We start from the raw sequence: 13,167 nt of genomic DNA, 5'->3' as shown, positions 1-13,167 counted from the left end.
CGGCACAAAACCCAGCATTGACCCGGACAGCGTCATGACTTTGATGGCGTTCGGATCATACTCATTGTGTGGGTCCTTCTGCAGCATGAGCGCCTGGTCTGCAACACCCAAAACAAGCACTCAGTATGCTTGGAAATCTTAACATAACATCGTGATGGCCACTTCATTTACAACAATTCCCTCATGGCAGGAGTGCTTGCTGGGGCAAGCGCAGTGTCAGTCAGCTCATGCATGCGAAGAGTGCCGGACAAGTAAAATATGCAGGAAGGACATGCCTGGCAGACTCATTCAGCTCATGCATGCAAAGAGTTGCGGGGGAAGCAAATGGGCGAGAAAGGCATGCCTGGCTGCAGCTTGGCAATGAGCTCCTGGCGGCCATCGAATGTCACACCGGCAATTCTGAGAGCTTCTGGCTGCATGTTGTGCCGCAGCCATTCTCGCCCCTCCAGCACCGTCATCGGAGTCTCACTCAAAAGCTGGCGCTTCAGATCGTCCCTTGCTGGTGTCGCGCCCTCCACAGAACTGGAGTAGCCTCGGGCGCTCGAACTGTGCATGGGCCTGAGCCGGGGGATCCCGTAAATTCCACTGTAGCGCCGCTGGAAAGAGGTGGAATGCCCCATTTGATCCGTGACCCACCTGCTGGTTTTCCTGGACAGTGCTAGCCTTGCTGGGTCTGTGCCTCGAACTGAGAGTGTGGCGGTTGTCAGGGATTGACTTCTCTGTACACGCTGCTGGGCATCATTCGATCTTGGAGAAAAATGGCATGGATGGGATAATCTTGACCAGAGATCTCTGCAATTTAACGTTGCTGCTCGCGTGTAAGACCTGCCCAAACCAATGGGTCATGAGTGAACAGCATTGCTTTGCATCTTTCCAGCCAGGCGATGGATGCAGAAAATCGACCTTGAAATGAGTATAAAATGCCTTCACCTGGGGACCATATAGCAGGGAGATCAAAAACGCAGCAAGATCGGTGTGTGTGTGCCGATGTTAGTCGACGAATACCACACACAACAAAACAACTACAAGAGCATTGCTTGTGAATTCAGAGTCTTTCTTTACTCTGTCATAAGCAAAATTGCAGAAGAAGACGCCCAGTTCCTTCACCTTGAACATGTCGAGCTGGCTGGGCAGGCCATGATAACTGCTTTCGGAGATGGATCTCGGAAATTAATGAGAAATGTCCCATGATCTCTAAATTAAGCATATAGCAAGCTTGTAAATGTATTTGTCTGTCATCTAAACACATTAGTATCTTTAAGTTGCCTTCATCAAGCTGGAGCACTTGACATGACTCGTCTAGCTCAGTGGGGCGGCTCTCACGCCGAACAGAATGCACTTTCCTTTGCCGAAGAAGTGGCTGGAGAGTATAAATTAAAGCAGTCTCACACGAAGAAGAGAAACAAGCGGCAGAAGGGGTTGGAGATCACCTTTGATCCAGTCGCGCACAAGTGAGCGATCCAACTAGTTCACCAATATTGAGCCGGAATGCATGAAGATCTGGGAATTTATTTACGCAATGAGGTGTCTCTCACGTACTTGCTATTTGACTGAACGGGGGCCCTGTGCCTCTACAGGGAATACGTGACAGGCTTCCACAAACGCAGGTTGCTGAGGAAGAAAGAAGCACAAAGGTATGATGAGCAGCACCCTGATCCTCAACTCCAGGTGGAGGGAAGAAAGCTATCTTTTCCTGAATGATGCTGTCGTGCAGGCAAATTGAAGAGAAGGCCAAGAAGTCTCGCCAAGAAGAACGTGCACAGGTGAGCACGCATGAATGATGCACCCAAAGTTGCAGCGTGCATATCACCACCTGGCTAGCTTGTCATGAGACTGACCGCGTTGTCCCCTACCCCTACACAGAAACGGGCAGAGCTGCGTGCTCGCCTGGATCTAGACAGATACATGACATCAGAGTCAGAGGGGGAGGAGGCCAAAGTGCAGGATGGCAAAAAGGACGTCAGGGCCTTTGCCAGCAATGGTATCAGCACAACTGTGACCGTCGCCCCTTTCTCTCTGAACAGTGATAGGTAAGGCATGCATTCCCCACTGGATGCTCCTGCTCTCGTTCAAACCTTCCTGATGTCCAATACCACTGTTTATGATTCATATCTACTAGAAGTTGCGCACTTGACACTGAAAAATTTTGCTGGTTGAGCAGTGAATCAGAGCCAGATGACCCCAGCCAGGAAGCGAAAGAGAGTCTTCGAAGTCCTGGCAAAGCTCGAGATGAGCCTACCAGGGATGATGGGCCGAAGAAGGGTAAGGGGGGCCCATCGCAGCAGCCCAAGGGAACATTTTCCAAATTTGCACAGGGCATGCCCAAAGGGGACCAGAAAGCAGGGCTACAAGCTCGCACCTTACTAAAGAAGCAAAAGGGTAAGGTGTCTACTTCTCTTGTTAGCATGTTCTTATGTCTGGAAAAGTACATGAATTATTGCTTGTGCAGCTGTGCAACTTCATGATGAGCGCTCTGTGTTGCAGGAAAAGGCACGAAGAGGAAGAAGCGGTAGCTTTACAAGCATTCATCTGGGGGCTACAGTCTTTGATGTACAAAGAGAAGGCGTTAGTCGGCTATGTCATTAGATCAAATCAGGGCATGTACAGTAATAATCAATAGTGCACACAGTGCCGCATGCATACGCAGCGCTGTAATAGTACATTCTTTTACCTGGCCAGAGCTTGTTTTACAAGCAGCACGGCCTCACGCGCACATCCCCAAGACAGGGTCACTCCTCCTCCCCCATGGCCTGCATGCGGTCAAATTTGATGTGGCCTTGAAGGTGAAAGACACTCCTCATTGAAGGAGCCACAATGCGTCATATACGCATGCAAAGAAAACAGAAGCTGTCGCACTATATCTCATTGTAGCTGCTGATGCACGTGTGAGCCGTCTGCTATTGGTTGTGCTACGTTGCTTTGACAACACAGGTGACAGAGGTGCAGTCACTAAACAAATTTTCTGAGGGCACGCTCACCGTAATTGTGGACAACTCTCAACTTTTCTCCTCCCTCCAAATCAATCTCCTCAAACTCCAGGCGCACACTCTTGCGGCCTGGTCGAAGCCCCACCCACTCCATCTCCGGCTGTGTGCACATCACAGCAGCATGTCAAGACATGCTAGTCACCCTGCTAGTAGCACGGTACTCTTCAGAAAGACCCTTGTCATCTAATTCGGGTCAGCTCAGAGCTCCATTAAATACATCTGATGAGGCACAACGGAAGCTGTCATGTGAAATTTGCTGTACCTTGGCCTGTGCCAGGCTGGGCATTATGCGCAGGCAGCCCTGCCAGATGTGCTGCCGGTCCTCCTCTCTGGGAGCGCAGTCTGCATCTCCTCGCTGTGCAGTGCCGCCAAGTACCTGCCAAGGATGACAACAGACCTCTGCTACAGGAAAAGGAAAGGAAGCATTGGCACATCTGACAAGAGTGCTGCTGCATCTACCAAATAGGGATGGGCACGGATGTTATGAAGTGAAAGGCTAGGTGGGGACCCTACCACAGTGTTGGTCTGTGGGATGATGTAGTTGCACTCGTCCAAGAAATAGTTGGATCTGCATGGGGACAACAAGTGTTTGGAGACAAGCCTATCATCTGCTCTGTGTTCTCAACCCTTTGCCTTCAAAATAGTTGCCCATATCAAGAAGGCAACAAAATTGTGCGTACTTTATCCAGGGCGCTCGCACTCGAATCACATGGCCCCGGACAGGGTACATTTCTGTGTCCCCAAATAATCGTGCTGCTCCAATGCCCGTGCAATTCACAACCAGGCTGAAGTGTTGCAGCTCCTGTCAACACACAAAACATGATGTCAGGTGGTGCACTTCCTGAGTTTCCTCCTTCTGCTTGCTAAAGGCACATATGAAGGAGGTGCACGCTTCTCAATACATGCGCATAGCTACATGCGCGATGGCTTACTGGCAGGCTCTTGATGCTGCGCTGTTGGATTGTGACCCCTGATCTGAGAACCCTCTCCAGGAGCCAGGGGAGGTATAATCTCTGCTCGCAGATGATCGTTGTAAAACACCATCCCAGGGCGTAATGACAGCCGCCTGCAGGAAACATCCCCGTTGTATTGCTTTGTAATCCCTGTTGCATCGTTGGCATGAATCATCAGTCCCCTCCTGCGCACCTGCTGCTTCGAAGGGCGCTAGTTCCTTGGCAGGAAGATATCTAAAATGGGGGACGACTTCCTGCATGGCACCATTGATCAGCATGAGTACGGCATTTGCATGCCTGTGCAGAGACATGGCCTGCAGAGTGTCTGGCACTCTGACTAAATACTCACCTTCCAAGCAGGATCTTCATGTGGCTCTGACCATAGTTGATAGGCGGCCACCGTGGTGACTCCAGCTCCAGATGCATGCTCAGAGAAATACAGGTCCTGCAAGCCATGAGCATCACCCACTGCGGCACTTGACAATACTTCAAATCGAGAGTAACCCCTGAACAATCAGTACTTTGTCGAAGTAGGTGACATCTTGAAACTGGGGTTGGCAGGTGCGTTCACCTGCAGATACTCATAGGTTTCCTGTCCCCAGACATTTATCTTGTCTGCCGGAGTTTCGTCCAATTTGTAGGGCTGTCAGAGCATATATTAGTGAGGACATAAGAGTGCTCAGGTAAGGGTCATCAATGACAGCTTTGCAGTGTCGTGGAGGCTGGGAATTTTAGTTGAGAGTACCTCCCACAAGCCAGCAGCGCCATCGCTGGTAGTTTCAGCTCCAAAGCGATCAGCAATGATCGTGACGTTCACATCGGGCAGGGCCTGCATAGTAATGAGCAATTATGTGGGCTGCACTCAGGAATGGTGGACGTCATGGGTGGAAAGTGGAAACCCTAGGAAGACGGTGCTGCAGACCTGACGTAGCTGAATGGCCACTGATAAGCCCATGACACCCGCTCCAAGGACACAGACATCTGCATTCTGTGCTGAAGCTTGGCAAATCGTCCTTGTTTTCTTAAACCTCTCTGGCGGACGGCATGCCATCGAAACAACGCCTGATGCTGGGAGCCAGACACGAGGCTGGCATGATGTTAAACATATTGGATTGGCCATTTCTCTGCCTTGTTCAGCTCAGATAACACATCAGAGACATTTTTGGATGAGATTGTCAACAGATGTTTCCTTCCATCAATTTTTTTTGTGGAACATTTTCTGTTTGAATAGCTTGGTAGATTATCTGTCCTCTTGTGTTTGAGGAACATACAGATGGTTGTATAATTATAGTAAAAAATAAGTAAGAATGGCAGGCAATGAAGCTCCGAAACGAGAAAAAATTGAGCACGTGCGTGCACGAACGATCACGTGCTAATTTATTCAATCCTCCAACCCTTCTAGGACGCTATTTGCGCCTTTCGAACCAAGAATACAAAAGTTTGCGAGATGGGTGATGTTTACGACAATCTGACGGGCATTCGCATTGCGTCCGCGTCATCCAAGGGATGCACAGAGGGGCCGGAGGCATCTGAACACCCGGTGACGTTTCCGACAAAGTGCAAATCAACGCTTGCTGGTTTGGCATTGACACTGGCGCATGTGCAAAGGCATCCTTTGTGTGTGGAGGAATGTGATGTGGAGGGCTCCTTACCAAGCGTGTCGGATCACCGGCAGTCAAGATCCTCCGAGGTGTCCCTATGCCCTCAATGGTGTTGTTGAGGTCACATTGGACGATATTCTTACAACATCATTGTACCGTGCAGGTCATCAATGGAGTGCTCGCCGATGAAGATCTGTTTGCGTTGGTCATGGGACACTGCAGTGTGGCTGAGCGTGCTCAGATCATGTCCGTTTGTAGATTGTGGAATGGCATGACAAAAAGAGGATGGAAGAGCATTACCTTGCAAGATCCACAACTGGCAAAGCAGATCACTTGGCTGAAAAGAATATCCCAGGACACTCTCGAGGTACGTTGCAGGTTGTCGGCCAGAACAGGTGATCAACCAGCAGTAAGCGCAATAAGATGGAAATCCCATGCATTGCCCTTTGTGTCTGCAGGATCTCTCAATATGTGGGTCAAGGTATCCTCCTGGTGCCACCTCAATGCTGCAGATGGATATACTGTCCTGCATAACGCGTTTCTCCAATTTGAAAAGCATCGAGCTGGAGCCAGATGGCCGTTTTGTTGTGTCTCCATCTTTAATTGGCCAGCTGTCAGTTCTCCACAAGCTGGATAGCCTCACAGCATCATGCACGGTGCCAAATAGTGAAGAGGCAGCCGATCTGTCAGAGATTGCTGTGCTCACAGGTGAGTATCTGCCCTGCGGCAATGAGTTTCCTCACTGCAGCTATATCATTGCTTTGACATCTGTAAGGTCCATCTACAGTGCACAAGATGGCAGCATGATAAGCGTTGAATTCCACAGGTTTGAAACAACTGAAACTGGGCTTTGCCCAGCAAGAGACACACATAAATCTGGCGGCTGACCTGTCTGCCTTGGTGAAACTCACATCCCTTCGGCTTAGAGGAGCAATGAGCCTGCAACAGCAAGGCGGCCCTTGTGCAGGGGCTCTCGGCAGTCTCTTTGGCCATTTGCTGGATGTTGACCTTGCGGTGAGTCCAGCCCACTTCGCTACTTGGATAGGATCTGCTTGGGGTGCCTTGACACACATAACATAGTATTTGTGAAGCATACCTGCCTTGTGATGTTTCACATGAGCTGCAACGGGGGTGGTGCTAAGTTTCTGTCCATTTGAGGAAGTTGTACGTCTGCCTGATGCTCAGGTGCAAGGAGACTTAGAGGTGGAGTTGGTGGCACCCATGCTCACCTCTGCGAGATTCTCTTGTGTTTCATTGCGCTCTAGCCACCCAGCTGCTTGCTCAAGGCTCTTAAGTCTGGAGCTAAATTCCCCGCCCTTGCATGCAGAGCATGTCATGGGCATAACGGCACTTAGGTTCCTGACAGTTGCCTTTGGCAACAAGGTAATACTGCGTGATATGTCACCCTTACCTTGGCCTGAGAAGACGGACAATTTTAGAGACTCCTGGCAGCACTCCTGGCCATCTGAGATCTGAGCACTGATTGCTTCTGTAGGTTTTCCCTTCTGCAATCAAGGCATTGCAGAATTGTCGCGGGCTGGCTATTCTGGAGATTGGCGAGTACGATTGTGGTGCTGTGGACAGCAATGCCTTTGAGGAGTTCAGCGTGCTGACCAGCCTTGAAAGCCTTGATCTTGCTTTCACATCACAAAGCAAGAGGTGTGGATTTTTGCCATGATATCTACAGTTGATTGACACATACTGTCGACACTTTGCAGCTAACCATTTAGTAAGTGAGCATGTGTATTACAAGCAATGCTTTGGCTCAATTGTGGTTGTGTGCCAGGTACTGCATCTCGCCAAAGCTGTCAATTTTGCACTCGTTAAGGAGCCTTTCTCTGACACCGCGGCCAGAGCACCAGTTTTCAGGCGGTCTCCACCATCTTCAGTCCCTCTCCTCGGCTAACATTTTAGGCAGCTACCATGGACCCCTGTTACAGTCAGCATCCCTTGTCAACCTGGCCATTCACGGCTTTGAGGTAAGCAAGAACGCTCTTCAGCAAAGAATGAGGTTGAAAATGCTTGCGAGGAGGTCTAGGACAGTGCTGTGCTTGCTGCACTTTGGGTCATCAGGGCCTCTGCTGAGCAAAATATGTCATTGATTGTCATCAGGGGTTTGGCTTTGAGCCAAAGGAGGTGCTGCCGCTGGGCGACCTCCCCATGCTGACATCCCTGAGAATTTCAGACGCACTGGAAGCGGACATGTCCAGATTCGTGCGCCTGGAGTCTCTCACCAGCCTCAAGGTGATCACCCAATCTGCCTTCATTAAGTCAATGGCTGAAGCTACAGGTCACGTGTGATGCTTGCAGTGATTTGGTAAGTCTTGCCTGCAGGAGCTGGTGGTTGAGCTGCTGTACGCTGCTGCTTCAGACCCGATCACCACGTACCACCCTGGCGACCAAGAAGATGTGACGTGTCTGCTGGCCTCGTTGCATACGCTGCCTGCGCTGGAATCTGTGGAGATACAGGCCATGCGCAGGACCGTGGTCCTTGCGCATGTGGGCCCAGCCCACTACAAGCGCCTGTCTCTGGCCTGCGCAGACCTCAGTATACCTCCCACTGAAGCTGCTGCCCTGGCTGAGCTCAAATCGCTGCGCTTGGTGTTTGAATCTGGGCACCCCGAAACGGTACGTCTGCACCTTCACTGCTGTACCGCAAGCACCTTTCACTCTGCAAAATATAAGGTTGCACGGCAGTTCTGTCTAATGTACTCATGGTAGGCAATTGCAATTGGAATGCTGCACATTTGGTGAGCGATGTCGTGCTCCTAATTTCTTGAATTTGCCTGAGTATGTATGTGGGCACTTGGCGCAGCTGGAGATGCTTGCTCGCTTGGGCGCGTCGCAGAAGGTGTTTTCGGCTGGAGACCTCTACATGTGCAAAGAGCTGCGGGAATTGCGGCTTGGCTCAACGCAAGCAAGCACCGTCATGGACTCCGCCCATTGCTCTCTTAAGACCGTTTACGACGATGGATATTTTCTCTGATAGGGCTCCACTGCCATGCTTAGTGCGCAGCGTGTGTTGTGCGCAACGCAGATGCTTGTTGCATGTTGCATGCATGATCACTGATCATGGCACGGCCACAGGCGACAGGCAAAAATTTAGGAATGAAGCGCTAGATGCACACTGTTGCATGCCGGATTGTGCCATGCATATCTATGATAAAGTTCGAATTTAAAGATTGTTCGATGGGAATTTCAAGGCACAACGAGTGGAACCTGTGGGAACTTGGGGAGAGGAATTACTAATCTTGGAAGGCATGCTCCTTGGATGCCTGACGTGCAAAGGAGGACATTTAAAACTGCATATTGATTGTGCCTACCTAGACATGAACTCAGAACTTCACGCAAGTGTACGAAGTCTCACAGCACATGCGCATGACTATCACGAGAAAGTCGCAGCAGTTCATCAAAGTCAGAATCTGCTCCTGAACACCATCAAAGAATTGTTGGAAGGTAGGCGTACCAACACTCCTATCTAAGTCATCGTGTTTTTCAGTTTTCACGAGCTCGATCAACACCTAGAAGACACCACATATTCAAAGACGCATGATGGTGGCACTTTGACCCACAGGCCTGCAAGTAGCCCAGCGATCTGCATGCGAGTTAGACGACATCGCCTGCATCGAAAAGATCGGCAAACTGCACAAGCGTGCCGGTCATGCTAGTGACGTGCTAGGTACTCTCGAGGTGAGCCATCCAAAAATGGGCATTCAAGCTTGCTGGAATTTTTATGTCAATCCCCTCATCTGCGGGATGTCTTAATGATTGCGTTTGAATTTGCTGCGGCAGGCAAGGCTTGAAAAGATAAGAGCAGCCCTGAAGTCAGAGAGCAAGCAGAGCAAGGCTTGAGGCGCAGCCTTCATAGGGTCCACGCGTGGGTGCAGCTCTTGCTTTCCTAAGCATCATCCAGCCTCACTTGATCAGCTTCATGCCACCCAACGGTGTACTCCGCACGCTGCGGGACCTGTGGAGACAAGCACGAACTTATGGAGACACGGTGAGACCCACATGTGCGCATTCAGCTTGTCGTTGGCTTGGTACTGATGCCCAACAGCCACTGACCCGGTATTGCAATCCAGGAATTGGCACAGCTCAAGGCTTCGGCAGAGGACCTTAAGAGCCAGGTTGATATCCTGAGGGAGGCTCAGAAGAAGCGGCGGCAGCAGGAGGAGTTCCTGGCACTCAGGGAGCTGCGGCGCACAGTGAATGCCCTGAAAGCAGAGAGCGAGGCACTTGAGCAGCAGAAGAGGGCGGTGAGCCTCCCGTTGACTTCAAAGAACTAGGAAGTCAGGATTACAAGTCGAGGTCGCTTGTCTGCTTGCTGGTGTTTGTGCCTCGCGGGTGCTGCTGCAGGCATGAGCTCATGATGCCGAGACAGCTGCAGCTGATATGCTGCTGTGTATCAGAGGTTTAGCTCAGTGGTGGGTCACAATGGCGCTGTCATGCATCCAGGGTGTGAGCTATTATGGCTTAGCTGTTGGCATGTCTGCTGTGCTGCCCAGGTTGTTGCTGCCATGGACGAGGTTGCCAGCAATGCTGAAGGGGAGATGGCGGTGCAAGCAGAGGTGCAGGCGCAGGAGCGGGTCGGCAAGGTTCTTAAGGCGATTGAGGTGGAAAAATTCATTGCAGGTCAGACACGTTGCTGTGTGCCGTTTTCCTTGCATAACCATCCCTTGGAAAGTGAACAAAATGTATGAACAATGTCGAGACAACGAGCAATCTGTACCCTTTTCTTTTCTTCCGGGACACTTGCAAGTGATAAAGTTGTGTAGGGCTGCTCTTTGCTTGCTGACTTAGTGAGTCATGTCCTGTGGTCCTTGATTTCCTACCCCTTCATCTGGCTCTCTGCTGTTGCTGTTCAGGGGCTCCTTTAGAAGAATCCATACGATTGAATCAGGAGCTCCCAATCGGGTCTGCGAGCAAATCTAGCCAAAATCCTGCGACAGATATCAAAGCGCCGCAGAATGTTGAACAATAGCTGGTCACTCTCCTGCAAGAGGTGCGGTTGCAGTAAATAGATGGTACATAGAGTGACTTAACTACTGGTACCACTGTCATTATTACTGCCATCTCGCTGTACTACTTCACTACAGCGAGCTGGCCAAGCCATGGACACATTGAAAACACTGAAGCAATTGCAATGCATACCAGAACAAGGGAGGGCTGCGGTGCCATCCTTGCACCAGGTCGGCCAAGCAGCCATGAGCAATAGTGGCGTACCGCTGGTGTCAGGGCAGTTGTCCAATTGACAACATGCAATGATTGCAAATTTGGTTATAACTTGCCAACTTCCAGCGGTAGCACCAGCTCGAGCTTTTGAGTAGTGAAATTGAAAAAGGTGGCGGCGTCGCAGACGATTCCATTTAGTGTTTTCTTGTTCACCGCTTGCAAATTCTTGCCACATTATTGAATTGGGCCACATTATGTAACATTCCGGCGGCTTGCCCGGCGGGCCGCATCCGGATCCGGGACTTGGAGTCTTAGTCACATCAGGGTGCATTTGCGAGTTGACAAGGCTGCCTGTGCATATTGGCCCTCAGGCTGGGTTCCGGCTGCAGACGGACCTGTGTATGCCCTATGGCCCTCTGGGCTCTGGGTTCGCCATATGGATGCATTCATTATTATTATTATTATTATTATTATTATTATTATTATTATTATTATTATTATTATTATTTTTATGCCAGTGATGATATGATCATGTCACACCCGGTGCAATGGCCATCATGCATGATGCGCGTGCATGCACTCGAAGAAATTCCCCTTAATCATGCCACACTGGGACCTTTTCCGGATCGATTTTCGGTTACATTCGGCGACGCGGCCGCTCCTGAGACACCCGCATCGTCGCTTCCGAAATCCGTCCCGAATTTTCGAGCGGTTTGCTAGGGACGGCCCCTCAGCATTCGTGTAAGAAGGGGGTGTAGACCTGTAGGCTGCAAGGGTGCATTTGCGAGTTGACAAGGCTGCAAGCCTGTGCATATCGGCCCCGGGTTTCGGCTGCAGACGGACCTGTGTATGGCCTATGGCCCTCTGGGCTCTGAGTTCGCCACTCATAAAAATTATTATTATTATCTGCTGCAAGAGCAGGTGCTCGTACTGCGCGTACTTAAATTTCGCGAACGCGTTCTCCGTAGGGCATAGAAAGAAGGGAACCCTATTCAGGATACCCGTAACGAAATTCTGGATATTTGATCAAATTTTTTACGGACCGAGACATTTTCTTAATCATGTCCCGTTTCCGCGCACCAGGTTCTCCATCAGTGCATCCCAAAAAGAAATTCGGTGATGGCGACGGTTTTTGCGCATTTGAACTGGCTGCGTGGTATTCGAGGGGCTCCATCGCCTCATGCTAACATGTTGACGACACCAAAGCAGCCCGTGGGGCGGCGCCCGTGAGGCAGGGCGAGGGAGATGGACCTTCTCGATGTGGATATCGAGTCCCACAGACAGGTGTGCGCGTCGCAGCCCTCGCAGACCGCCTGGATTGGCTGTGAAAAAATTCTTCAGGACACCCTCTGGCTCAATGTGCCCTTGTGGGCTCCAGTGAGGGTTTGTGAGTATTTGGACCCGAGGAGGTAGTAAGCGTGCGGAGGAGACGGCTCTTTCTCATGCCAGCCTGTCTTCCATAAGTTTAATATTCAGGATGTTGCGGGTGTACGCATAGTGTACGCCTGCAAGTGTGGGCAGAAGTTGGGCCCACATAATGTCTAACGTGTCGAGGGCAACTGTGCACTCTTTGTACTACTGGAACCATTGTGGAAAATTGCGCCTTGCATGTGTTTCTGAAGTGTTTTGTTGCGATGATGCACGCTGAAAACGGACGAATACCATGGATTTTCTTCACGCTGGTCCCCTACTGACAAATCTTTCTGTTTAGGTGTTGAATCTTCTTCAACCCAAAGACCTCGCCTGCGTCGCTGCATCCTGCCGCTATTTCTATCGGGCAGTGTATGATGGGTACTTTGCGCAGAGCCTGTGGTGAGTCCTGTGTGCCTCAATCCAGTGGATGCTCAGGATTGCTATGCTCAACTGAAGCCAGGACGCGAGGACCAAACATCATCAGATTTTGCAAACCATTAAAGATGTGTGTCTTTGGAACCTATTGTGCCTTGGCTGCTGCAGGAAACATTGGTGCACAGAGTTGCTGGGGCCTGGTGTTGTGGCCCTCCATGAAGCAGCGATCCCAGCGGGGTTTCGTGCTGGGGCCATATTCTGGCGGGACCTCTACCTGGCAGGATCTACTTTGGATCGGGTCCGATGGTGGCGCAATGGCGCGCAAGCGCTCAAGACCAGCGTAGAAAGGGTGCGCGCGGCGCGCTTTTCTATTCCATGCAGGGAAGTTGTGTTTTTGGGTGAGCCAAAGGGAGGGGCGCCGAGGTACTTGATCGGGACAGCAAATTGCGCAGGTGACGTTGCGCTGAAGCTGATGGCAAAATGTTGTCTTACAGGTTGACGCACAGGAAGCGGCTGACACAAGGGCGGTTGCGGAGGAGGAGGCGGCAAAGATCGCAGCAGACAATGCTGATGGTCTGGGGGAGGAGCGACGAAGCGCGGTGCTCGCAGAGGCAGAAGCAGCTGCAGCCCAAGGTGCACACTGCCATCACACTTATCATCATGGAC

At 50.9% G+C, this 13,167-nt stretch overlaps 3 protein-coding genes across 3 annotated transcripts; 1 reads left to right on the top strand and 2 right to left on the bottom strand.

The window, feature by feature from the left end:
• Positions 1-22: 22 nt before the first annotated feature.
• COCSUDRAFT_53046 (hypothetical protein) lies at positions 23-1,060 on the bottom strand (the record flags this gene model as incomplete). The annotated part of the gene is made up of 3 exons (XM_005649197.1): positions 931-1,060; positions 344-825; positions 23-98 (listed from the first exon to the last, which is right to left on the bottom strand). Coding segments are annotated over exons 1-3 (567 nt in total), but the record flags the coding sequence as incomplete, so codon positions are not given.
• Positions 1,061-2,729: 1,669 nt separating this feature from the next.
• On the bottom strand, positions 2,730-4,775 carry COCSUDRAFT_62130 (FAD-linked reductase, C-terminal domain-containing protein; the record flags this gene model as incomplete). The annotated part of the gene is made up of 7 exons (XM_005649196.1): positions 2,730-2,750; positions 2,992-3,087; positions 3,250-3,363; positions 3,501-3,555; positions 3,668-3,789; positions 4,290-4,385; positions 4,686-4,775. The coding sequence occupies 7 exons, from the start codon at positions 4,773-4,775 to the stop codon at positions 2,730-2,732; spliced, it is 594 nt and encodes a 197-aa protein (XP_005649253.1).
• A 4,081-nt stretch (positions 4,776-8,856) lies between these two features.
• On the top strand, positions 8,857-11,005 carry COCSUDRAFT_32796 (hypothetical protein). The gene is made up of 6 exons (XM_005649195.1): positions 8,857-8,997; positions 9,116-9,231; positions 9,334-9,541; positions 9,624-9,797; positions 10,047-10,173; positions 10,407-11,005. The coding sequence occupies exons 3-6, from the start codon at positions 9,473-9,475 to the stop codon at positions 10,520-10,522; spliced, it is 486 nt and encodes a 161-aa protein (XP_005649252.1). The 5' UTR covers positions 8,857-8,997; positions 9,116-9,231; positions 9,334-9,472; the 3' UTR covers positions 10,523-11,005.
• Positions 11,006-13,167: the final 2,162 nt, after the last annotated feature.

Source organism: Coccomyxa subellipsoidea, assembly GCF_000258705.1.
Source record: "Coccomyxa subellipsoidea C-169, whole genome shotgun sequence".
NCBI classification, from domain to species: domain Eukaryota; kingdom Viridiplantae; phylum Chlorophyta; class Trebouxiophyceae; family Coccomyxaceae; genus Coccomyxa; species Coccomyxa subellipsoidea.
Note: the sequence above shows the minus strand (reverse complement) of the source record. Positions and strands in the feature narration are given on the sequence as shown.

Bases quoted from the DNA above. Each gene is read 5' to 3' on its own strand.
- COCSUDRAFT_32796 (XM_005649195.1), top strand. From the start codon at position 9,473: ATGCCACCCAACGGTGTACTCCGCACGCTGCGGGACCTGTGGAGACAA. The intron at 9,798-10,046 runs GTGAGCCTCCCG...TGTGCTGCCCAG, and splicing joins TTGAGCAGCAGAAGAGGGCG to GTTGTTGCTGCCATGGACGA. The intron at 10,174-10,406 runs GTCAGACACGTT...GTTGCTGTTCAG, and splicing joins GGTGGAAAAATTCATTGCAG to GGGCTCCTTTAGAAGAATCC.